This window comes from Diplotaxodon limnothrissa, linkage group LG3, assembly GCF_057381915.1.
Source record: "Diplotaxodon limnothrissa isolate DT_005_m linkage group LG3, D_limnothrissa_male_GT1.1, whole genome shotgun sequence".
Classification (NCBI taxonomy): Eukaryota; Metazoa; Chordata; class Actinopteri; order Cichliformes; family Cichlidae; genus Diplotaxodon; species Diplotaxodon limnothrissa.
The window spans coordinates 2,276,832-2,304,078 of record NC_140598.1 but is presented as its reverse complement, the minus strand read 5'-3'; the positions used below and the strand labels follow the sequence as shown (position 1 = coordinate 2,304,078).

The 27,247-nt window shown below is 47.1% G+C and overlaps 1 protein-coding gene across 1 annotated transcript in view; it reads right to left on the bottom strand.

Moving 5' to 3' along the window:
* The window catches only part of LOC146634276 (disks large homolog 4-like), a 49,146-nt gene that overhangs the window by 19,293 nt on the left and 2,606 nt on the right, over positions 1-27,247 (bottom strand). The window contains exons 2-4 of the mRNA XM_085375600.1: positions 24,106-24,225; positions 19,918-19,988; positions 10,857-10,982 (exon numbers count right to left, since the gene is read on the bottom strand). Coding sequence (XP_085231726.1) covers positions 10,857-10,982; positions 19,918-19,988; positions 24,106-24,225 — 317 coding nt within the window. The remainder of the gene's footprint in view (positions 1-10,856; positions 10,983-19,917; positions 19,989-24,105; positions 24,226-27,247) is intronic.

Here is a 27,247-nt window from a genome sequence, read left to right as displayed (position 1 = left end):
GGAAGGGGGGGAAGCGAGGGAGGTAGGAGAGTGGGGATTGGACTCTGTAGTGAAGGTGAGGGTGGGGGGGTTGTGGGCTGGTCAAACCTGTTGAAGAAGTTGTTGAGTTCGTTTGCCTTCTCCACAGTCCCCCCCACTGTGCTTTTCTTGGTGTTGTGGCCTGTGATGGTTTTCACACCATTCCAGACCTCCCTCATATTGTTCCTCTCCAACTTCTGCTCCACCTTCCTCCTGTAGGTGTCCTTTGCTTCCCTCAGGCAGCGTTTCACCTCCCGCTGTGCTGCCTTCATCTCCTCCTTCACTTTGCTCCTGAAAGCCTTCTTCTTCATGTTGAGGACAGCTTTGACTTCCTGTGTTACCCACGGTTTGTTATTAGGATAACACCGTACCGTCTTAGCAGGGGCGACCGTGTCCACACAAAAGTTGAGGTAGTCTGTAAGACAGTGTGTCGCCCCCTCTATGTCCTCACCATGTGGGCTCAGGAGCACATCCCAGTCTGTGGTGTCATAACAGTCCCTCAGAGCATCCTCCTTTTCTGGGGTCCATCTCCGGATGGAGCGCGTTGTGACCGGCTGCCTTTGGACGAGGGGTGTGTATTGTGGCTGTAGGTAAACCAGGTTGTGGTCTGACTTCCCTAGTGGGGGGAGGGGGGTGGCTCTGTATGCATCTCTCACATTAGCATACAGTAGGTCAATTGTCCTGTTGCTCCTTGTGGGACAATTCACAAACTGGTGAAAAGCAGCCAGAGTAGAGTCCAGTGTGGCATGGTTAAAGTCTCCAGATATAATAATGAAAGCCTCGGGGTTTTGTGTCTGAAGTCTTGCTGTGACTGTGTGTATTTTCTCACAGGCAGCTGTTGCGTCGGCCCTCGGAGGGATGTAAACACACACACAGATCACATGACTGAACTCCCGAGGTAGATAATATGGCCGCAAGCTAACAGCTAGCAGCTCCAGGTCCGGACGGCATACCGAAACTTTAACGGAGACGTGTCCAGGGTTACAGTATCTGTTGTTAACGTAGACAATGAGTCCCCCACCTCTGCTTTTTCCGCTGGCCTGCGTGTCCCTATCGGCTCTCACGGGTGTGAAACCGCATAGGTCTATGTTAGCCTGCGGCGTTAGCTCGGTTAGCCACGTCTCCGTGAAGATAAACAAGCTGCACTCACGGTATAGTCTGTGGTTGTTCAGAGCGCACAGTTCGTCAATCTTATTCTGTAACGAGTTCACGTTGCCCATGATCACTGTCGGGATTGATGGTTTGAATCGCCTCCGGTGATCCGCTCTCCTCGCTCCAGCTTTGCAGCCTCTGTAGCTCCTCTTTAGCTCGGCTGGGATGTTGTGTCGCATGCCGGTCTGTCCCTTTGTTTTTAGTGCCAGCAGCTCCGCTCTCGAATAGATGAAGGAACTGGTTCCAGAAGTTTTAAAAAGTGCATTATCCATCTTGTATCGCTATATCTAAGAGGTATAAGTAGAGGAAGGTGAAAAAAAGTTTAAAAAGCCTAGTCTAAAAAGTTAAAGTTAACAAAAAGGTGCGGTGTTGCAGAGCTACTTGGAAAGGCTGCCGTCACTCCAGCGCCATCTTGATAAACCGAGCAGATATTTGATGTTTACACAGCTACTTTCTCGCCTGAAAATATGTTAAAAGTTTATTTTGTGACCCAGAAAGAGTAACAAGAGTAATATTAAAACTTAGCAGCGGCCGCCATTGTTGGAAACTGGAGTTTGGCTGGGCCGAGCTATGAATTCTGGGATATGGTGGGCCACGAAGGACACACCTGACCCATCCTTCAAATTCGGGGAAAAGGAGGACGCATTTGTCGGCTGCATTCGGAGGAGTCTACGAATTTGGAGAGCCTTCGTCGCGTCGCTGTGACTTAATCGCTCTATAAACACGTCCTCAGGAGGATGCAGTCCATGAATTTGGACACCCCCACTATGTACAAACACACACCTGTAACCTCCACAGTCACCATGGTAACATGGGACATCACGGGCCTGGCACAGGTGAGCGTTTCAGCAGCTTACAGGTGTGAGTTCACACATTCATGACTGCAGTTTATATGATTAATAAAGAATATTGTGTTCTTATCACAGCTCAGTGTGGAAATCACATTATCCTGAGCTGTGGGTCGTTTCCGTGGAAACACAGTGATGTAATTTAGTTAGCAGGCTCTGTTAAAGAGTGCCTCTGTCTGTTGTTTTAGAGGCGCTCGCTGTGCGATATGAATCTGTTAATAGTTCATGCATTCATCAGCCGTGTCTGTGTGACGCTCACATGAGAAGTTATCAAGCATCAAAGATTTAAAATCAGGCAGAAACAGGCGACGACCAACGGGCCAGATACAGCAGGATGCCCACGATGAGGGTAAACCTGTGTGTGTGTGAGTGTGTGTGTGTGTGTGTGTGAGTGTGTGTGTGAGTGTGTGTGTGTGTGTGTGTGTGTCAGTAACACAGTGAACTCTGCTTCAGTCCCTGAAGGCTCGAGCATCAACACTAAAACACACAGTTCACTTCATTCAGCTCATCTCTGGAGACGCTGCAGCTCCAATACACTTATATAACAGAGGGAGAGGGCGAGAGAGGCAGGCTGACAGCAGGAGAGAGAGAGAGGGCGAGAGAGGCAGGCTGACAGCAGGAGAGAGAGAGAGGGCGAGAGAGGCAGGCTGACAGCAGGAGAGAGAGAGAGGGCGAGAGAGGCAGGCTGACAGCAGGAGAGAGAGAGAGGGCGAGAGAGGCAGGCTGACAGCAGGAGAGAGAGAGAGGGCGAGAGAGGCAGGCTGACAGCAGGAGAGAGAGAGAGAGAGAGAGAGGCAGGCTGACAGCAGGAGAGAGAGAGAGGGAGGGCGAGAGAGGCAGGCTGACAGCAGGAGAGAGAGAGAGGGCGAGAGAGGCAGGCTGACAGCAGGAGAGAGAGAGAGGGAGAGGGCGAGAGAGGCAGGCTGACAGCAGGAGAGAGAGAGAGAGAGAGAGGGCGAGAGAGGCAGGCTGACAGCAGGAGAGAGAGAGAGAGAGAGAGGGCGAGAGAGGCAGGCTGACAGCAGGAGAGAGAGAAAGGGAGGGCGAGAGAGGCAGGCTGACAGCAGGAGAGAGAGAGAGGGCGAGAGAGGCAGGCTGACAGCAGGAGAGAGAGAGAGGGCGAGAGAGGCAGGCTGACAGCAGGAGAGAGAGAGAGGGCGAGAGAGGCAGGCTGACAGCAGGAGAGAGAGAGAGAGAGAGAGAGGCAGGCTGACAGCAGGAGAGAGAGAGAGGGAGAGGGCGAGAGAGGCAGGCTGACAGCAGGAGAGAGAGAGAGGGAGAGAGGGCGAGAGAGGCAGGCTGACAGCAGGAGAGAGAGAGAGGGCGAGAGAGGCAGGCTGACAGCAGGAGAGAGAGAGAGGGCGAGAGAGGCAGGCTGACAGCAGGAGAGAGAGAGAGGGCGAGAGAGGCAGGCTGACAGCAGGAGAGAGAGAGAGGGAGAGGGCGAGATAGGCAGGCTGACAGCAGGAGAGAGAGAGAGGGAGAGGGCGAGATAGGCAGGCTGACAGCAGGAGAGAGAGAGAGGGAGAGGGCGAGAGAGAGAGAGGGCGAGAGAGGCAGGCTGACAGCAGGAGAGAGAGAGAGAGAGAGAGAGAGAGGCAGGCTGACAGCAGGAGAGAGAGAGAGGGAGAGGGCGAGAGAGAGAGAGGGCGAGAGAGGCAGGCTGACAGCAGGAGAGAGAGAGAGAGAGAGAGAGAGAGAGGCAGGCTGACAGCAGGAGAGAGAGAGAGAGAGAGGGCGAGAGAGGCAGGCTGACAGCAGGAGAGAGAGAGAGAGAGAGAGGGCGAGAGAGGCAGGCTGACAGCAGGAGAGAGAGAGAGGGCGAGAGAGGCAGGCTGACAGCAGGAGAGAGAGAGAGAGAGAGGGCGAGAGAGGCAGGCTGACAGCAGGAGAGAGAGAGAGGGCGAGAGAGGCAGGCTGACAGCAGGAGAGAGAGAGAGAGAGAGAGGGCGAGAGAGGCAGGCTGACAGCAGGAGAGAGAGAGATAGAGAGGGCGAGAGAGGCAGGCTGACAGCAGGAGAGAGAGAGAGGGCGAGAGAGGCAGGCTGACAGCAGGAGAGAGAGAGAGAGAGATAGGCAGATTGACAGCAGGAGAGAGAGAGAGGGAGAGGGCGAGAGAGGCAGATTGACAGCAGGAGAGAGAGAGGGCGAGAGAGGCAGGAAGACACAGAGTGCAGCAGACAGAGCAGGAGCATGGTCCACGGTTGGTCCACGGTTGGTCCACGATTGGTCCACGATTGGTCCACGGTTGGTCTACGATTGGTCCACGGTTGGTCCACGGTTGTTCCACGGTTGGTCTACGATTGGTCCACGATTGGTCCACGGTTGTTCCACGGTTGGTCTACGATTGGTCCACGGTTGGTCCACGGTTGTTCCACGGTTGGTCTACGATTGGTCCACGATTGTTCCACGGTTGGTCTACGGTTGGTCCACGGTTGGTCCACGGTCGGTCCACGGTTGGTCCACGGTTGGTCCACGATTGGTCCACGGTTGGTCCACACACTTTACCACATGAGAATTTTCACATTAAAACGAGTCCCAAACATAACGAGTTCTTAGAAACCCAGACGTGAGAGTCACACATGTGACCAGCTCTTAGTAAAAGTCTTAGATGAAAAGTCATTAGAAACACTCCTTCAGCACTGAGTCCTTCAGCCTGGCCCAGACCCCCCACAGCCAGTCTGAACCATCCCTGTGACGGGCCTCCACACTCAGTCCTCAGGGCCACTCACCATCTCTGTACAGAGAGCAGAGCCCTCTGCTGGCCAGGTGAATAAGTCCTTCACCTCCATCCTGTTTCTTGGGTAAAAACAGAAGACTCTGTGGGACCCAGTGAAGAAGGTCCAAAAAAGTCTACGATTACTGACTGAAGTTTGGCAAATAAAGGTCGACAGGAGGGTCCACGGGAGACAGACGATGCCACAGCACAGATGCAGCAAGATTATTCATGAATGACAGCTCAGGTAAGATCCATTTCTGTTTCAGTCTGGCTTCTACCGTTTCCAAAACATGACTCCCTAATAAAGCACCATCCTTGTTTCCAGGTGAGTCCACAGTAACACAGTCCTCTGCAGTCCTCTCCCCACCATCACAGCCTCACCATAAACCTGACCCAGTTTATTCTGGCCGAGGAGGTTTCTCCAAATGTTTCATACTGTGTTTCAGAAACGTTTCATCACTTGGTTTAGTTACAACAGCATCATCTGCATACGCTGAGAGTCTGAGACCAGAACGTTCAAACCAGACCTGAGTTTAGGAGGAGGGGCTCCCGGAGCTCAGTAATAACCACGTATATGATGCTGAATTGTTCCATCTCGTGTGGCATCTCTTTGATTTGTGATTCTGGGCTATTAAATAAAACTGAGCTGACATTTGTGGGACCACAACAGAGAGGAGAAAGCCCGAACCCTCTCTGCTTTCTAAGGAGCACAAACAACCCAAACCAGCGATCATTTCAAGCTCTCAGCGTCTCCATACAGGAGATCCTGGAGTCCTGTTTAAGCCTGTAATCTGAGAAAAGTGCAGTAATAAAATGTCACTGGCACACTTAAAAACTCTGAGAGTGATCAGAAAGCTGGACTGGAGTTTTTGGACTTTTATAAAACCTCCTTCACCTGGCAGCTCACACCAGAACCACCACCAGGCTGAACTTCAGAGCTGAGAGCACTCCCTCCAGAACCTCCAACAAACCCTCAATGCCACACCACACCACACACCAGAAAACACACCACAAACTATAAACAGAGAGAGGGTGAGAGAGGTAGACTGACAGAGAGGTTTAATCTGTGTGAATCAACTAAATCTCTTCCTCGTTACCCCTGACAGCGCTCTCTCTCTCTTACTGTGAGTCTATGTCTCTCGGCCTCACAGTGACTCTGCTGCTCTCAGAGTTTAGGACCATCTTCTCACATCCATCACAGCTCTGTGAGTGAGCAGCTGTGCAGAGTCCTCACAAGCTGAGCTGTTACTGATCTGGTATACACACTGAAGATGAGGAGCCCTTCATCTTCATCACCATCACATCCTTCAGACCTGCTTCGTTTCCTGAATGAATGAAGCTGAGCTGAGGAACGCTGAAGGTCAGGATCCATCAGAGACATTAAACCTGCTGCAGGTTCAGAGACCCAGCTGATCCAGTCCAGGTAACCAGTAATGACTCCATGAACTTCTTAATGCAGTTTACTCAAAATCATCCCACAGATGTAATATTATCTACAGCTACTCTTAGTACCATTGATGTTAAGTTAGACTCTTTTTCTCCAATTGATCTTTCTGAGTTAACTTCAATAATTACTACGTTGGCTACCATAGCAGTATAGCACTGCAACATGGCATTTGGGTTTTCTAACTAAAATAGGAAAAAATAGGAACATAAATAGTGCCATCATTGCCAGACCTGGCCCACATGTGGTTGACATACACTCTGCCATAACACCGGTCAGTCAGAAGTGCCAGCTTGATGCCGGATCCAGGGAAGACCTGTTTTCTATGAGCCTGGGCCACATACACCAAACCACAATCAAACCAGATATGGCATGCCATCACATAAACACTACAATCTATGCCAGGACTGACCCATATCTGGGTGACATACATCTTACCATGCCAGCAGTGCCGGCTTGATACCAGATCCAGGCCAGACCTGCTTGCCATTTGCCTCCAAACCATCAACGTGTCTTTTAGACCCCATTCCTACAAAACTGCTCAAAGAAGTCCTGCCATTAATTAATGCTTCGATCTTAAATATGATCAACCTATCTCTAATAATCGGCTATGTGCCACAGGCCTTCAAGCTGGCTGTAGTTAAACCTTTACTCAAAAAGCATCTCTAGACCCAGCAGTCTTAGCTAATTATAGGCCAATCTCCAACCTTCCTTTATATCAAACATCCTTGAAAGAGTAGTTGTCACACAGCTAACAGATCATCTGCAGAGGAATGGTTTATTTGAAGAGTTTCAGTCAGGTTTCAGAGCTCAGCACAGCACAGAAACAGCTTTAGTGAAGGTTACAAATGATCTTCTTATGGCCTCTGACAGTGGACTCATCTCTGTGCTTGTCCTGCTAGGCCTCAGTGCAGCGTTCGATACTGTCGACCATAATATCCTATTAGAGCGATTAGAACATGCTGTAGGTATTACAGGTACTGCGCTGCAGTGGTTTGTATCATATCTATCTAATAGACTCCAATTTGTGCATGTAAATCAGGGGTCCCCAATCCCAATCCACGAGGGTAGGTGTCCCTGCAAGTTTTAGATGTGTCCTTGATCCATCACAGCTGATTTAAATAGATAAATTACCTTCTCAACCTGTCTTGAAGTTCTCCAGAGGCCTGGTAATGAACCAATCATGTGATTCAGGTGTGTTGACCCAGGGTGAGCCCTCGTGGACTGAGATTGGGGACCCCTGATGTAAATGGAGAGTCCTCTTCACTCACTGAGGTTAATTATGGAGTTCCACAGGGTTCAGTGCTAGGACCAATTCTGTTTACATTATACATGCTTCCCTTGGGCAGCATCATTAGAAGACATAGCATACATTTACACTGCTATGCAGATGACACCCAGCTCTATCTGTCCATGAAGCCAGATAACACACACCAATGAGTTAAACTGCAGGAATGTCTTAAAGACATAAAGACCTGGATGGCCGCTAACTTTCTGTTTCTTATTATGCATTGCATGCACAATCAGAGAGAGCATATTTCTCCTGTTTTGGCTTCCCTTCATTGGCTTCCTGTTAAATCCAGAATTGAATTCAAAATCCTGCTCCTCACATACAAGGTCTTAAATAATCAGGCCCCATCTTATCTTAATGACCTTGTAGTACCATATCACCCTATTAGAGCACTTCGCTCTCGCTCTGCAGGCCTACTTGTTGTTCCTAGAGTATTTAAAAGTAGAATGGGAGGGAGAGCCTTCAGTTTTCAGGCCCCTCTTCTGTGGAACCAGCTTCCAGTTTGGATTCAGGAGACAGACACTATCTCTACTTTCAAGATTAGGCTTCAAACTTTCCTTTTTGCTAAAGCATATAGTTAGGGCTGGACCAGGTGACCCTGAATCCTCCCTTAGTTATGCTGCAATAGATGTAGGCTGCCGGGGGATTCCCATGATGCATTGAGTTTTTCCTTTCCAGTCACCTTTCTCACTCACTATGTGTTAACAGACCTCTCTGCATTGATGGATTTTTTTTCAGTTTCTTGATCTTTGTTTCTCAAAGGTTAAAATACAAATATTGATGAATTGAATTTTGTAGTTACGAGAATCTGCAGTCACTATGGGAACAGCAGGAGGAGAAACATCCACCGAGTTAGAGGCCTGAGCTTCACACACAGACCAGCAGGTTGTGATGCCATACAGCCTGTGGTCATGTGATCACACTTCAATGAGCTGTATTTAAACATTATAGTGATGAAACCAGGACAGCAGGCAAACACCACCGGGACGTCCTCTTCATTAAGCTTTACACACACACACACACACACACACACACACACACACACACACACACACACACACACTTAACACCCCGTTTAACTACAGATCTGATGACGATGGTAAATGGAGTTCACACATGCATGCAGCATGCAGCGGTTCCCACAGCTGGAGGCAGATGCACTCGGTCCCTCAAACGCATCGCGTTGCGTTCACAGTGCCGGTCAGCAGAGGTAAGGACTTCAGGCCTCTGGGGCTTGATGATGCCGATGATGATGGTGGTGACAGCTGGAGCGGTGTGAACCGTCGCCGTGATATTCATCGGTACTTACACATGTCATTTAAACAGGATCCAGCTGTGGTGATGTCACTGCGTCTGACATCTGGATGGATCCATGAACCTGAAACCTGCCCACAGCTACACATTTTACCCTCCACCTCACACAGACGGCCATTACACTCACTCAAACTTCACCTCGGTTACCACACGATTGGCCTGGCCGGAGGCCCCGCCCCCTGGCCTGTGGAGCCAATGGCGTGCTAATGAGGGCTATAAAATGAAGGTGTCCTACCATCATCCTCTGCCTGTGCCTCTTGGCTTTCCGTACGTTGTTGATGAATCGTCGTCCCATCTTCTTGGCGTACCACACGGACACGAACATCACTTCCTGTCTCTCTCCTCAGCAAGCGGTTACATAAAGAGCGGCGGCGTAGAGACGGATGAATAATTAACCAAGAAGAAGGAGAGAGGAGGAAGGTCGCGCTCAGCACAAACCCGCTAACCCTGCGAGGCGTCGGATCCCGTTAACGGAGCGCAGAGACATGGCCGACAGCTCACAGAGAGCGAGCGAGCATCCTGATGGAGAGAAATGAGACGGAGGGACGAGCGAGGAAAACTGAAGAGAGAGAGAGGCTGTTCATCACTCCTCCGCTCTCTCTCTCTCCTCGCTCGACCCTCCTCATGCTTCACTGCACACCTCTCTCCCTCTCTCTCTGTGTCTGTGTCTCTCTACCACCACCGCCCCTCGCTCTCTGAAGGAATCCCCTCCCCTCTGTGATGTCACCATCGCCGAGAGAGAGAGAGAGAGAGATAAAAGATGAAGATGAAGAGGAGGAGGGGGGCATAGAGAAATTTGGGGGGGTAATTCAGCAAACACACACACATACTCAGGCTAATGCTGTTGCCATGGCAACACCACCCCCACATCCCCTTCTTCTCATCTCTCCCTTTTCTGCCATTCTTGCCGTTGCCATGGTGACGAGCGACAGAGAGAGAGAGAGAGAGGCAGAGCATCAGATTCAGAGTGGGCACGAGCGGCCCACACTGTGTGTGTGTGTCAGTAATTAAGCAAGGAGAGGTCCCTGTGGCTGTGGGCCTGACCCCCACCACCTCACTCTCTCTCTCTGTGAATATTAATGATGGGGTAAATGAGGGACGGGGGACTGTGGCTGACCTCACCTGCTGCCTGTGACATCACAGCGACCCCAGTGCACAGATCTGACCTGGGAACAGCTCTTTGGAAGTGTTTCAACAGCGGAGCTCTGATCAGAGACCTGAGGATGTGACAGGACCTCCCACAGACCTCCTCACTTCTCCACAGAGCTCCTTGAGAGCCCTCCAACCTTTTGGAGCCTCCCTGTGGTGAGCCCCTGCACTCTTTTTTTGAGCTTCCAAGGACCTTTAAGTTCAGACCCTCAAAACCTGATAAAACCGCTTAAACCCTGTTAAGCATCATCCAGCACGTCCTCTGACACACAACGGTCCTCCTAAACACCTGGAATCTCTCATCAGTGATCCCAGGACTCTAAAACCTTCAGATCAAACCCCAGACATCACTGGAACATGTTCAGAGACCTGAGGACACATGAAACACCTCAGAGCCCCCACAGAGACCCTCACCTGCCCCTAACAAGCTCCTCCAGGACCTAAAACCTGGACAAGGACCTCTGAGCACAGTCACCCTGACCCCTTCCAGCCTCCTCAAGGACCTTTCCAGGGATTCTGACCGTGTGACATCAGGATGAGTCAGCTCCACACCCTGTGACCCCGTCACTCTGCTGCTGATGGTGTTCTATTATTACACTTGTACCGAGCTACATCACAGCACCACACACCACACGCCTGCTCAGTCACAGCTGCAGGCGGGCTGATGCTGCCCCCTGTTGGTCAGATGAAGAACTGCATCCACACTGACACAAAACCAGAAACAATGAATTAAATATTCATTTACATGAGTTATCATTTGTGTCATATTTGTACATCTGGAATTATTTGTGCAGACCAATTTATTTTAGCTTGTCAGAAAAAACCTGACCAATGAAAAAAACTGACACAACTGATAGTAGATGGTTAAAACACACTAAACTCAGTGTGCATATGAGTGTGTGTGTGTGTGTGTGCACGTACTGTGATTGCAGCGGGGTGTGTGTATCCGTCCAGGTGTGTGTGGCTCAGCTCAACGCTGCGTCCTTGGGTCATGTGACCGGGGCTGGGATCAACAGGTGGAGTCTCATCGTCTTGGTAACGGTACTTCTGCAGTGAAACATATCGGGGTTAGAATTAGCTGTTAGCATGAGGACCCTGTCCCCACAGCTGAGACACCTCCACTGTCCCTGTTCCTGGACCTCCTCGGGGAGCTCCGACACATCACCAGGACTCCCTGCAGTCCATCTGAGGAACAGGGAGGAACTCCAAACTCCAGGCGAACTCCTGAAACCTCCTCTAACCCTGTTTCTATCTGCTCAGGCCGCCTCGCAAACACTTGGAGGCCCTCTGGAACCTCCTCAACAACCCCTGAAAGCCCACAGGGCTCCATCAGCCTCCACACGGAGCTCTGTGGGTTTCTGTGGATCATCCAGACCCCCTGAGCAGCTCTGACACCGTCCTCATAATCTTGTTAAACAGGTTTACCAATGCATCGATCACACAGGTTGTCTGTCATAGATCATTATATTTGTGTTTATTACCTCTTTATTACCATGATGTCACCATCGATGAGGGGTTACATCAATGACTCATCCTCACATCAAATATCTATAATCCACAAAATAGCAATAACATTAATTATTCATGTCTAACCTCCTCCAGATCACAGATCAGAGTCTGGCATGGGAGGTCAGGGAAGAAGGAAAGGAAGGAAGGGAAGGAAGGGAGGAGTTTAAGGAGCGAAGGGAAGCATTCGGCAGAGAGCGAGGAAACGAGGTAGCTGTTGGGAAAGTAGAGAATGAGAGGCAAAGATGATGCGGTTGCCATAGTAACAAGAAGACCCTTGAGAGCTTCCGTTGCCTGGCAGCTGACATCACCAAACAGAGGGGGAGGAGCCATGTTCGATTCATAAAGATGGAGATAGACACACGGAGCGGCGGCGCAGCATTTGTAACCTGCTCTTACCCATCAGCCTCGGCGGCGCCATGCTCACCTGTCTGTGTGTCTGTGGGTTTAACATCTCTGATCCTCACTGTGTGAAGTGTGTGTGAAGCTCAAAGGACTCTAATTAAAGGCAGGAAGTGGTGACCCCTGACCTCAGGCGAGCTGACACGATGATGTGAGCGGCGGTGATTTAACGTCTGGTTAAAGCGCTGACGAGCTGCTGTGTTTACACACCTGTGTGTGACAGGTGACCCACGGGCCTGCAGGAGGCGCCACAACACACACACAGATAAAGACTCAAAGCCAGATGGAATCCTTCAGACCGTCTACTCACAACTAAACAGGAAACAAACTGCATGCACGTCATGTGACCACATTCACACCTGAAAATCACCAGACGGGTACGAATAAAAGCTGCAGATCCTGATGGTACAGACACACCTGGGTGACACTTTATAAGTGAAGGTGTAACTCCTGGACAGGTAAATGGAAGTGTAAGTACAGCGTGAGCAGTTAGATTAGATTAGATTAGATGAAACTTTATTAATCCGTCGGGTGGGTTCCTCCGGGAAATTCAGTTTCCAGTAGCAAAGCACCGAAAGAAGTTGCATGTTACAGATACATTAAGGGCAATGAGAGTAAGGATATAAGCATAAATACACCATATATACACATATATAGATACAGAATATACAATATGGATAAATAGGATTGCTCATTTGAGTGAGTATATTGCACAGTGATTATTGCACAGTCAAATATAAGAAAAAAGACAAAACAAAAAACAAATATTGCAAATATTGCACCGTGTAGAAAAGCACCTACAGCTTAGTTGTTCCCCCCTCCCTTATCCCCCTGTTTCTCCGTCCTCTCCCCTCCAGAGAGGAGTTAAACAGTCTGATGGCGTGTGGGACAAAGGAGTTTTTAAGTCTGTTAGTTCTTGTCTTGGGGAGAAGCAACCTGTCACTGAACAGACTCTTCTGGTTGTTAATGGCCGTGTGCAGAGGATGCCCAGCATTGTCCATAATGTCCATCAGTTTCTTTAGTGTCCTTTTCTCTGCCACTGTCACCAGAGTGTCCAGCTTCATGCCGACCACAGAGCTAGCCCTCCTGATCAGTTTCTCCAGCCTGGATGAGTCCTTCTTTGCTGTGCTGCTCCCCCAGCACACCACAGCATAGAAAAGTACTCCAGCAACCACCGACTGGTAAAACATCCTCAGGAGCTTCCTGCAGATGTTAAAAGACCTCAGCCTCCTGAGGAAGTACAGTCGGCTTTGGGCTTTTTTATACAGGTGCTCTGTGTTGCATGACCAGTCCAGTTTATTGTCCACCCACAGCCCGAGGTACTTGTACTTGTTGACCACCTCCACCTCCTCCCCCTCTATCTGAACCGGCAGTGGACCTTCTCTGGACCTCCCAAGTCCACAACCAGTTTCTTAGTCTTTGAGGTGTTGAGTTGCAGGTGGTTTGTGTGACTCCATGCGACAAAGTTCCTCACCAGACTTCTGTACTCCTCTTCCTGATCATCCCAGATACACCCCATGATGGCCGTGTCATCTGCAAACTTCTGAATATGGCATAATTCAGAGTTGTAGCAGAAGTCAGAGGTGTACAGGGTGAAGAGAAGAGGGGACAGCACAGTTCCCTGTGGTGCTCCTGTGCTGCTGACCACAGTGTCAGACGTGATGTCCTTCAGCCTGACGTACTGTGGTCTGTCGGTGAGGTAGTCGGAGATCCAAGCCACCAGGCAGGGGTCCACCTCCATCCTGTTCAGTTTTTCCTGAAGCATACAGGGCCGGATGGTATTAAAGGCACTGGAAAAGTCAAGAAACAGGATCCTGACCGTGCCTTTTCCCCCATCCAGGTGTGAGTGGGCTCTGTGTAGGAGGTACAGGATGGCATCCTCCACTCCGACATCCGCCTTGTATGCAAACTGTAGTGGGTCCTGGGCATGTTGTACCTGTGGTCGGAGGAGGTTGAGGAAGAGCCGCTCTAGAGTCTTCATAAGATGTGACGTCAGTGCCACCGGTTGGAAGTCATTCAGCTCATTGAGCCGGTTCCTTTTGGGGACCGGGACGATGCAGGATGTCTTCCATAGGGCGGGCACTCTCCCCAGTCGCAGACTGAGGTTGAAGACTCGTTGTAGCGGCTCTCCAAGTTCAGCAGCACACGCCTTTAGCATCCTAGGACACACCTTGTCTGGGCCTGCTGCCTTTCTGGGGCGAAGCTTCCTCAGTTGCCTCCTGACCTGATCCACTGTGACACTGGCAGATGATTGGGAGGGGGGGAGGCTGTCGTGCTGTTTAGAGAGGGGTTGGAGAAGGAGGAGGGGGGGGGGGGGGGTGTCATAGTGTCAGGGAGGGGGGGAAGCGAGGTAGGTAGGGTGGGGAGAGGGCTCTGTAGTGAAGGTGAGGGTGAGGGTGGGGGGGTTGTGGGCTGGTCAAACCTGTTGAAGAAGTTGTTGAGTTCGTTTGCCTTCTCCACAGTCCCCCCCACTGTGCTTTTCTTGGTGTTGTGGCCTGTGATGGTTTTCACACCATTCCAGACCTCCCTCATATTGTTCCTCTCCAACTTCTGCTCCACCTTCCTCCTGTAGGTGTCCTTTGCTTCCCTCAGGCAGCGTTTCACCTCCTGCTGTGCTGCTTTCATCTCCTCCTTCACTTTGCTCCTGAAAGCCTTCTTCTTCATGTTGAGGACAGTTTGTGATGTGGTTGTAATTGTGCTGACATTTCCCCGTCCCGTATGATGGGGTGGATTGATCTCGACTTTTTATGTCTTCATTTAATATTCAGTCGTTAATGTGCTCGAAACATGCTCTATTATTCTTAAATGAACACAGATAAAGACGTCTCTGTCTTTGTAACAAGAACAAAACTACTGTCATAATTTGCAGACACATGTGACCTCATGATGACGGTGGAAACTTTTTATTTTCCTTTCACCGTTACTGTGCTTTAAATCTGTAAAGGGAGGGAATGAAAATAACATATTTCATGTGCATGAACATAGTGAGTATAAGATACAGATATAAAACACAGGGATGTGAAAAGGCTCTGTAATAAACTACAGCGTACTCGTGATATAAGACGGGGAAATATGATCTGTTTCCTGTAAACATTTGTTTTACAGTCCCTACATTTACTTGTTTTCCTGTAGAAAGCAGACAGTATGTGTAGGTAAATACGATTCATTTCTAATCAAACAGACTGAAACTGTTTGCTAACAGGGGACTTACGCCCTTAGTCGTGTTATAGAGTAGAGCCAACAGCTGCACCTGCTGGACTACATCAAGGCTGTAACAGAAGAACCAGTGGTGAGCTCCAGCTCCAGTAAAACCAGTGAAAAGCACTTTATTTTGATGCCGCTCAGAGCTCTGCAGCTGTGTGGTCTCCAGTGAAAACTACCTGACAGGATGAAACCTTTGCAGTGATCACTGTTTCTAAAAACAGACAGACCTGAGCCATCGTCAGTCCTTCAGAGGCAGAAGAGAACCTCATTAAACCACTGAGATGGAGACAAAAACAGCCGCTCAAGCCTCGAGGATAATGTGTTTGTTAAACCGTGTTTCCCTGTGTTATGGGCATCGTTTTCAGCTCGCCACAATAAAGGTTCATCTTCAGTTTAATACCTCCATCATCCTGAAAGCCTGTATTTCCACGTCACAATGACATCATGAGGTCATGTGTCAGCAGCATGTTCCAGTAGTACCCAATCCAGGGCTCTAGACTAACTTGTTGCCATGGTTGCACTGGTGCGCCTAACTTTTTTTATTAGGTGCACCAGCACCACAGTTAGGCGCACCCAAATGTTTCAACCGCGGTGCCCAACACTTTACACGTTCACTTTCTAAACATGACCGTCCATACAGACAATATTGATTTGTAAATGATTACCTATCAGTCTTGTCAACACAAAGTTCTTTATTTGGAGCTCATTTCTACAAAAAACATAAGTTACCGTATTTTTTGGATTTTAAGGTGCATTAAGCGAGACAAATAGATAAGTCAGACTTTACTTGAAATCCGCTTCATAAGCATGTCTCTTATCAGGAGCCATTTTGGGCTCCTTATACACACAATACAGTAATATTGCGTTGAAGCACAGTACGTATCACTCCGCGAGGCTCCAGACCACGGTAGCCGTAATGCTCCGACAATCTATGCAGCCGTGCAGCTTCATAGGTTACCAAAGTCGTACTAAAACATTTGTGATAGATTTTTGAGCGCCATGTACTACATGAAATCAGCTCGAGCTCAGTAAACACAACCAGAACTCATACATAAGGCGCACTTTTGAGAAAATTAAAGGATTTTAGGTGCGCCTTATAGTCCAAAAAATACGGTACTGATGAAGTTCTTGTGCTTAAACTGCTTCACTGAGCTGAAATTTAAACTTAAAACATCTCAAGATATGTTAAATAAAAACAAAATCTGAGTTAAAAAAAGTCTCGGAGGCTTCAAACTGAACATCTGAACATCTTACTTGTGCATGGGAACCTGAGAGGTCCCGCCCCTGACTATGTCTGATTGGTTTAGATCACGATATCGACGAAATGTGTATCTATTGTTGACCACACAGAGACTTTCAGAGTTGCAGAGACTCTTTTTTGGGGTTTTTTGCTCAAACGGCTGGTCGATTTTTTTTAGTCGCACCTTTGAGAAATTAGGTCTCATTTGCGACCAAATGGGTTGCACTCTAGAGCCATGACATACTATGACAGTCAATTCTTTCCATTACAATCGAGTACCACCTGCAGTGGTATGCAATCTGTTGATGTCACATTTCCAGATCACCTCAGGTCACTTTGGAACCCCGGCATAGCGGGCACTAAAAACGTACCTGGTACCAGGAGCTACCACTAATGGAAAACCCTGAAAACCATGGCGAACTTCCAGAGTAGGTGCTAATGAAAAAGAGTCTTTATGGTCTCAAAGACTGGAACCAGTTCAGCTCATGCAAACATACACGTGTAGAAGAACCAGCAAAGCATTTAACTCTTTAACGTGCTGCAGGAATCAGTCCGGTCTGAGCCAGTTCTCACATGATGTCACTGGACTGGATTGGTCCATTCAAACAAACTGCTGCCCAATCAGGAGCGAGCACAGCAGAAGAGTCTGTTTGAATACACAAGACCTCAGTGTGTGTGTGTGGGTCCATTAGCAGCACTGATGCAGCTAAAGATAGACGAAGCTATTTCTGATCCAACACATCCATCTCTGTGAGCAGGAAATAGGAGAATATTCCAGCAGTGATGGAGGAGAGGAAACAGGAAGTATCAGAGAACACAGAGGGATGAATGTGCCTTTAAAATGATTAATACTCTTTAATAGGATGCCAACATTATAAACCAACAACGACTGTCAGGAGTTACTACAGAGGACGAACACAAAGAACAGAGTGAGAAAGCAAACATCAGCCCAGACGCTACATTCCTCTTCATGGCCTCCTACAGGCCTCCATCCTTAAGCACATTTTGCTCCATCTGTTGCTCCAACAACACGAACGTTACTCACACTGGCTTCTCACGTTGATGAAACACAGTTTGTGCTGCATGTTTGGGCGGACTCCCTCACAGATCTGTGTTACCAGGATCATAAACCAGTCCACGTTGCTGGTTGTTCAGGCCCACGGTCAGAAACACGTGTTCATGTGTGACATGGTTTCCTCTCCGAGCTGCAGTCAAACATCGACGCTTTCTGTCACTCACAGAGTGTTTTAGGCTTGAACCCAGTGACCAGCACCGGCCTGGATGTGTCTGTAAGGACGACACCACAGCACCGCCCCAGTGTTTCCTGTTACAGCCGGTATCCTGTTGCTGGGATAAAGCCTCTGTAACACATCCCAGGAGCCAACAAGATAGTCAAATCAAGTGTTTTATGTATCAGTGTGAACGGCTGTGTTCAGAACAGGTGAGTTTCCCCACAGGTTAGTCTGGACAGCATTTGTAATGCATGAAAATATCACAGAGCTGGTGTGTGAAGAGCTGTTAGTCATAAAACTCACTGAGCTCTGTGTCACTCTGTGTCACTCTGTGTCACTCTGTCACTGACATCATTTCACACTTCTGTGATGAACAAAGTAAATGATAATTACACTGTGGTACACTACAGAGTAACGACATGACTGACATGCACTGTAACACGACATGTCTCAGACATGAACCTCCAATCACAGCTCTGATCCACACAGACTGAGACAAGTGTTCTCTGTGTTTCCACCAGCTCATTTACATCTCTTCATATTTATGATATGTGTCCACTAACGGTCTTCCTTCCTCCACCTGACAGCGTCCTCTCCACCATGGAGCAGCTCAGGATCAGAAAATTTAAAAACATCCCACAGCTTTGTTGCATTCCTGCTCTTTCTCCTCCAACTGCTGCTGTTTGAGCTGAAATGCTCCTGACTGCTCCTGGGCCATCAGTCACACCTGCACGCCTGTCACACCTGCACATCTGTCACACCTGCACGTGTCACACCTGCACGTGTCACACCTGCACGTCTGTCACACCTGCACATCTGTCACACCTGCACGCCTGTCACACCTGCACGTCTGTCACGCATGTCACACCTGCACATCTGTCACACCTGCACATCTGTCACGCCTGCACATCTGTCACACCTGCACGCCTGTCAAGCCTGCACATCTGTCACGCCTGCACATCTGTCACACCTGCACGTGTCACACCTGCACATCTGTCACACCTGCACGTCTGTCACACCTGCACATCTGTCACACCTGCACATCTGTCACACCTGCACATCTGTCACACCTGCACACCCTTGGTGAATCATTGCTGTACGACCGATCACATGATCTCCTGCTGGGGAGGTTGGATGATGCCTCTAAGATTATTAGGACCCTCCACAGACGTGACCTCGTCCTCACAGTCGTACCCACACGTGTGGTTACTGCACACCTCTGAGACCAAGTTTCCACGCTAATGATGCCACTCAGGTTCATCCTGTGATACAACAGGTGATCACCCTGAACCGTCCCGTGGCGTCAACAGTGTCTCTAACACTCGGTACTTTCCTTCAGTTTCCTGTGACGAGCGCGCCGCCGAGCGCCACAGGTCAGGGTGACAGTGCAGTTTAACACACGACCTGTTGCAGCCCGCCACCACGTCCTGAACCCAGCTTCAGTTTGGAGGGAAACATGACCGTCTCCGTGACAACAAGCACATGTGAGCCTCGACATGTGACGCGCCGATTCCACATGTGCTCAGCATCCAGCGCACGGCCCTCCTGCTCACAGCTGGCTGCGGCTAGCATCAGCTAACATACGTGCTAATGTGGCTATGCTAACACACACACACACACACACACACACACACACACACACACACACACACACACACACACACACGGGCAGAAAGAGCGAGAGAGCGAGAGACAGTGGTGTTGAATGAAAACATGAAATCTGAACACACACAAACACACACACACAAAACACTGGCTTTGATGCTTCATGAGGACACACACGAGGACATGTATGTGTGTCCTCATAAACCGTGTGTGTGTGTGTGTGTTGTGGCGGATGCGTGCGGGCGGTCTGCTCTTACCTTGGTGGTGACAATGCAGAGGCAGTCCATATCCACACACACACACACACTCACACACACACATTTCCACACACACTCATACACTCATGCTCGCTCTCCCTCTCTCTCTCTCCTCGTTCTTCTGTCTATCCTCCCTCGCTCGCCCGCTCTCTCAGCTCCTCTATCCTCCGTCTGACAGCACTGAGCGAGAGAGAGAGAGAAGGGGGCGAGCGAGCAGTGCAGGAGAGAGCGAGAGATGAAGATGAGGAAGACTGGGGTGTGTGTGTGTGTGTGTGTGTGTGCGCACCTTGAGTCACTCGACAGAAGGAAGACATGAAGAGAGAGAGCGAGGGTGAGAGACACAGAGGAAGAGTGAGGGGAGGGGGTGGTGGGGGCTGGGCTCCTGTTGCCATGGTGTTATGCAGCTGTTGCCCCGGCAATGCTGCTGCAGCTGTTGCTAAGTAACAGCAACGGGTGTTTCTATGTGGATTATAAGTTTGTTTTGTTTTAGGTGTGTGAGTGTGTGTGTGTGTGTGTGTGTGTGTGTGTATTCGTACCTGTACAGGTGTGTGTGGTTGGTCCGTCGTCTGGTTCTCACACACCGTCAGCTCGTAAAACTCCTGGATGTCTGCGCGCGCACACACACACACACACACACACACACACACACACACACACACACACACACACACGTCTGAGTGTGTCACGTGCAGTTCCTCTGGTGTCCAGCAGAGGCAGCAGTGAGTCAGTCCTCATGTTAAACATGTTTACAGCTGGATACACAGATGTTTCAGTCTCTGTGGATAATTTAAAGTTTGCATCATTAGGGGCGTGGCCTCTTTGACTGACAGGTGGATGTTGATAGTAGTGACTGTAGCTGCTAGCTGTTCGCTAGCTTCACCTGAACTGAACCTCTGTACCGAGTTTGTGCTGTTGGAGCATTAATAACATGAAAAAGTTTAAATCTTTGACTTACGGAGCCAAAGTCATGTAAATGACAGAGAGGCGTCTGAATTTTGAGGAAAAAGATGGAAATGTTCAGATTTTAAAGTAAGACTATGAGAGAAAAAGACATGATGGACAAACAGGCTGTGATTGGCTCACAGGAACAACTAACCAGCAGCATTTCTTGGCTGTGATTGGACAGAATAGTATAAACAAACAAACAGAAGAAGAAAATGGGCCCATGATCAGCGCTCCCTGTGCAGCAGCGCCCCCTGGTGTGCCAGCCACACAGCGTATTCTGACACTCTAAAATCAGATTAAACCTGAATGCATCATCATGAACCCCCGCCTGTCCCACAGTTAAAGTTCTGCTCTGTTTCCATTAGTCTGGTCTGCTGGTTAGTGTTCAGGCTGAGTTAGTGCAACCTCATAGAGCCAATCAGATCACTCAGAGACCCTGCAGGCTCGCATAAAGTGAAACAGTGCTTTAAAAACGGCTCTGCCATTAACCCATCACAGAAACATCATCGTCTGAACCTTCATCACAACTGCTGCATGAACACGTGAGCTCGCACCTGCAGCAGCCAATGGTGACTCAGTAAACCCCGACTGTCTCAGCCAATCACTGCACTATAAACAGCACAGACTCACAGTCTGATGGAAACAGCATCATAACTGTGATTTTAAATAATCACGTTAATTATGAAACAGGATTTCATGATAAAACAACTCAAATCACAATATTCTACAAAAATATTTAGAAAAGATCAGAAAAAATCTCCTTCAGATGACTGAGAACCATAAAAACTGTCACAATTATAATAAATAAATAAATAAAACTAGTGATACATTCAAAGAACATATTTCTGCGAAAACATCCCCAAAATATGAAATAAGCATCAGGAAAAATCTCATTAAAACGTTTTATTTTAACTAAAAATATGGATGAAGGAGTCAAATTTAAAGTGAATTATAAACTAAATGTTCTACAATTATTATAAATGATAAATATAATGAACACACACATCTGTGACTCGCTATAGGAGAACAAGCTCGTTATGTTGATGTTATGTTTCTAAGAATAAAATTACAGAAAACTGCAGAAAAACAATTATTTCTGAAAAATCCAAACGCCTGAAACACGCTCTGAAAGTTTTCTAAAGAGCTGAATAATTACATTTCATTGTGAGGAAACAAACGTTGAATATTCAGATTTAGTGAGAGAACAGCTCATTACAGTAATCTAAAGTAATAACTAAATAATAATCATTCTAAAAGAAGTTAAATATGTCTTAAATTATAAACTGTCAGGAAACAAGAGTATTAAAATGTTAAATTTTAGAAAAAGTATTTATAAATATGCAGAAAGAGTCCTGGTATGTTAAATACATACACAGTAACACAAACCTGATAGGCCGACACAGAAACAGGTGATTACAGGTGAAACTCTCTGATGTGTCTGTATCCTCACCTGTAACCAGCTGAGTCACCTGACGTGATCATGTGACCTCTCTGAGCGTCTGTAATGAGCTCAGCCGATCATCAGGATCACTTTACTTAGAGCTGACGAAGCCCCGCCCCCTCCTGCTCTGATCCTGAAGCAGCGCCACCATCAGGTCACACTGAGAGTCACACCTGTGACATCTGTGTGTGTGTGTGTGTTCCTGTCTAGCTATCTTTGTGAGGACCAAAATCTGCATTGTGAGGAGACACGCACAACGGTCCTCGCAGGTTTGAAGACATTTAAAGGCATTTTTCAGGCTCAAAACGTGGTTTTAGTGTCAAGGTTACAATTAGGTTACGGTTAGGTTTAGGGTTAGGCTTTTCACAGACAGGCAGTCACAAAGCGCTGTACACAAATATTAAAATAAACAATACAATCTGTCACAGTCTGGCGAGGGCAGACTGTAGGGGTTGACAAAAGGACCCAACATGCAGACTCCAAGGAACAGGAAGAAAACTTGAATGTTAACAAAAAGCGAGCCGTTTAATATGGCTGGTAGAAAAGGTACAAACAAAGGGCAAGGCAACCTGAAGCAAAATGAACACAAACCTAAACTGGGGAATCTAAACAGACAATAAGACACACCTAGACAAGGAACTTGGAAACATGGCGTGGACAACAGACGACCTGACAATCACACACTGGAAACAGAGGACTTAAATACACAGCAGGTGATTAGGGGGAGTGGGAACACACGGAGGAACAGCTGACTGACATGAGCCTAATGAAGGGACAAGGGAAGTGAAACTAAATACAATGAACAAAGAACACACGACTCCTTCAAAATAAAACAGGAAACATGAGACAGACATGATAATGCAAACTTGATAACATAAGACACGCAGCATGAAACACGAAGGGTGAGGGGAAACTTAAATACAGGGGAAGAAAACACAAGGAGTCTAATAACCAAATGAACTTAGATAACCTAATGAACTCAAACTTAAAGGGCTGGGTCAGAAGACCCAGGACCATGACAACAATCAACAGACATTATACACAATGTAAAAGATCAAATAATGTAAAGAATATAAAATACGTAGATCAACACAAGGCTTGTTTGAGCAGAAGAGTTTTTAACTGCTTTTTAAAAGAATCCACAGAGCAACTACAGTGTGTTGCTTATGAAATCCATGAAGTGCTGCAGAGAAAATTACATTTTATTTATGTAATCAACACATTTTGAACTCCTAAAGAAGTATAACAAAAGCAAAGACACGCAGCTGAACTAAAACGATCCAGCAAACAGAAACTGCTGTGAGCCGCCCTCATATCTCCTTTGGGCTTTTGGAGCCTTGACCTGACTTAAAAAAAAATAATTGGAAAAAAGCTCGATGCTGCTAAAAAATAGATGTTTGCAAAATTCTGCCTAAGTATGTATTTTACCTGGTTACTGTGTGTGGCGGGCGTGGTCTGCAGCGCCGCTGCAGGGGAGGCGGCCGCACCTGAGCGGCACCCGCAATCAGGCCTTAACGTCTGTGCTCTCTATGCTGTTGTGTTGGTGTGTGTCGGGCTGTGCGCTGCAAAGCTACAGCCGGCTGTGTGCGTACAGCAACCGTGTGTGTAAAGTGGTCAATAAAGAGATGCTGAAAAGCGTGTTCATGCAAACATCGTCGGGTCTGTCGTGATATGTTTACAATAAGACTTATGGTCCTGAAGCTCTGCGCACAGTGAAGTCACTTTATCTCTACAGGACTGTAAGCTGCCGTCTGTGAGGCGTGAGCGTGTTTGCTTTAACATAGTTCACGGTGGAGCTGCTGACATAATGTGGATCAGAAGATCCATAACTGGCCTACCTGGGGCTGAAAGTCTCCATAAATGCAGGCGTTTCGGCGGCTACACCGGCTTCTGCGATGTGACGCTTATTTTGAGCGATGAAAAAAATAATAAGATATAATTGTATTTTTATATTTCAATATCACAATAATCTAACAATTTAGAACTACAAGTTAAAAAAGAACTGACATAAACAAATTACACTTCAGCTAAATACTTTAATTTATTTTCCCAAACCGCGCGGAGCTGCAGTGTAAGGACTAAAGAGCCGCATCCTGCTCCGGAGCCGCAGGCTGCCGACCCCTGGGCTAGGGAAACCATTATGTCAATGAAAGTCCTCACTAAGATAGCTGAACGAGAATGTGTGTGTATTACTCTGTGTTCCTGTGTGTGTGTGTGTGTGTGTGTGTGTGTGTGTTCCTGTGTTTGTGTGTTTGTGTGTGTGTTCCTGTGTGTGTGTGTGTTTGTGTGTGTGTGTGTGTTCCTGTGTGTTACTGTGACAGTGTGTGTGTGTTGTTACCCAGCAGGGCCTGGAACAGGTCACTCTGGAAGATGTTGAGCAGCTTCTCTGCTCGACCTTTGACCCCGTCGGCAGCTCCAGCCTGACAGGCCTCCATCACCTGCAGAGCGCGCTCAGTATCTGAGGAGACAGCACAGCACACGCTTTACTGGACTCTACTGGACTCTACTGTGGTCCAAACCCTGTTGTGAGTCATGTATATGGAACGCCAGGACTGCCATAATCAATTAATTAAATACACCATTAAATAATTAATTAAAATTGGAATTAATTAATTAAATAAATAGTTATGACACATGTAATTAATTATTTATGTATTTCACATTTTAATTAATTATTGACACATTTAATTAATTATTGACACATTTAATTAATTATTGACACATTTAATTAATTAATTATTGACACATTTCATTAATTAATTATTTATGTATTTCACATTTCATTAATTATTGACACATTTAATTAATTATTTAATGATATATTTATTTATTTCATTTTGGCAGTCCTGACGCCTGGCTTTCATCATGAAATAATTTTATCTGTCAGCCTCACCCATCAAACTCAGGGGGCGGGGTTAACGCTGATCGAGTCAAAACCATTGCTTTGGCCTGGTGGCCATTGTTTCTAGCACACAACAACCGGCATGTGGAAGCTAACAGAACTGAGCTTTGAAAAACCCTGTGTGTGTGTCACCAAATACCGTTTTAATATTTTTTAGCAGAGAATGTAGTGGTTTAATCTTCATGTGTCTGGTCGGTTTGTCAAGATACAGCCTCTTTGCAAAAGTGCTTCGATGATGTCGGAGATGTCGTCCCAGTCTCACGGCAAAGCGTGGGATAGACCCGCTCGCCTCGCAAGCAATCCCACCGACAAAGCGCAGGCCCCGGTACACAGCTGTAGTAACCCCCGCTGACTTCTTTTACTGAGGTTATATTTATCGGTGTTTTATTTGCTGATGTTCTTATGTGTCCTACGTGTTTCAGTCTGAATTATAACTAACATTAAAAACATGTTTAAGGAGGAGAGAGAGCAAATAAATCTGTTTAACATCTGATCTTTGGGTTTTTGTTCAGTAATCAGCGTGACCTGTGTATAAACACATAAAAGAGATAACGTTGGTGTTTCCGTCATGTAGTAACTGCTGGCTTTAACTGTACAAAGGTTGTTCGACACTATGAAACACATACAGACTTCATGATGTTCGGCTAATATTTTTATTGTGAATATTAATCATGCTGACCTCGCTCTGTACACCACGCAGCGAGGTCAGCATATCCACGATATCCTCAGCTCCATGAGTTAACACAGAGTTTCCCAGCTGACTATCTAACTGCCAACTATTCCAGAGACGTGAAAATATACAGCATAAAGAAAAGTGTAAGAGACTCAGCAGCAGATTAGAATAACAGTTACACATTTAATAAATCACCAAATTAACAAACCTGTTCGGACAGTTTGAGTTTGTATTCCCTCAGCTGCAGACTCGCTGCTGTTTAAATGTTTGAAAAGCAAGATTAGATATAAAAAACGTCAAACATAGACTCAGTCTGCCTTCACATTTGATATGAGGCCAGCACGTATAGTGGCTGTGTCCTGTTTTAAGATCATACGTGTAAAATTGTTGTCTGACCTCCGTCGATCCAGCCGCTCAGAGTCCGTGGTTACCATGGTTACTGCATAAGCAGCTATAATGTTAACAGCTGGCACTGAGGAAACCTACCAGCAGCATGGGTGTTTATGTTTGTCATTGCAAAAGAACCGTCTGAATGGTTAACTGAAGTTAACTTGGATCAATTATAGTTAAGGAGTATCACAGATAACGCCCACGTGAGCTGTGCGACTGTTCACCACTGAAATCAGCAGGCTATTACTGAAATACACGTGCTATATCATAAACTATGATATAAACAGGGAACTAACATGTTTAGTTTTAAAGGACACCTTCCTGCCTTTAGTCTCATTCATGAGCAGTATTAGTTTCTTCTAACATCCAGAAGTCTGCACGATGTGTTTCATAGTTTGTAACAAGCCTTTGACAGGTAAACATAACATGACCGAAAAAGCAAAAAAAAAAAAAAAAAAAAAAAAAAAGAGAGAGAGAGAGAGAGAGAGAGAGTGTTGACATAAGAAGAGAAAATTCTCTCAATTATGGAGACAGACAAATGGTTCATTTATGTTTGATGTGTGTTTATTCCTCCCTAAATATCGTCGGTGAAGTTCGCCATGCACGTCAGATTTTCCTGCGCATTTTTATACCTCTGCCAACAGAGAGAGAAAAAAAATCACATTCTAACAGACAGCTGGTGCTTAGAATACAGTTGAATAAGTATTAAAAAACAGATGATATTTAGATGATAGTTCAGTCTAACACATGTGCCACTGAACCATTAAACGTCTGTGAAACTATGCAGTTATGAGACGTAACTGTAACCTCAGCCAAACCGATTTGCTCAGTTGTAAATAAAACAGTAAACGTGAGCCGACAGACAGAACCTGAGTGAATGAAGTCCAGCGTTTAACCACTGAGAGCTGAGCTGAGCTTTCACTGCACCATCTTTTACATTGGATAGTTTTATCAGTAAATGATGTTAGTGATAAAGAAATGTGTTCACAGAGACAGTTATCAAACTATCTGAACTGATTTGCTGAGTTGTAAATAAAGCAATGACCTTTACGTGACCCGGGAACCTGATTGAATAAAGTCCAATGTTTAACGTCCACTCACAGTTAAAGACTGTGACATCACCAGGTAACGTGGGCGTGTTCCTGAATCAGCAGCAGGTGTTAAACAGCGGACAGGTGAGCAGCATATCTGCAGGTAAAGTGAGGCTCCGTCGAGCTCATGGCTGGTGTCGTGAGGAAAATGTCAGCTCGTTCTTTATGTTACAGAAGCACAGAGACACAAGACCAGGCGGAAAGAGACGATCGTTCGGTGAAAATGAGAATCTGCGAATGCAACATGTGGAACACGGAGAGTGGAATATGTAAACAAACCGGTTAACGTAACCCCCTCGGTGCACTCTGCATGCTAACTGTTAGCAGAGCTAGTGAAATCTCTGAAAACATCTGAGCACTTTTGCAAACATGTTCTATGTTGACAACCTGACCAGACATGTGAAGATTACTGCGCGACATCCGC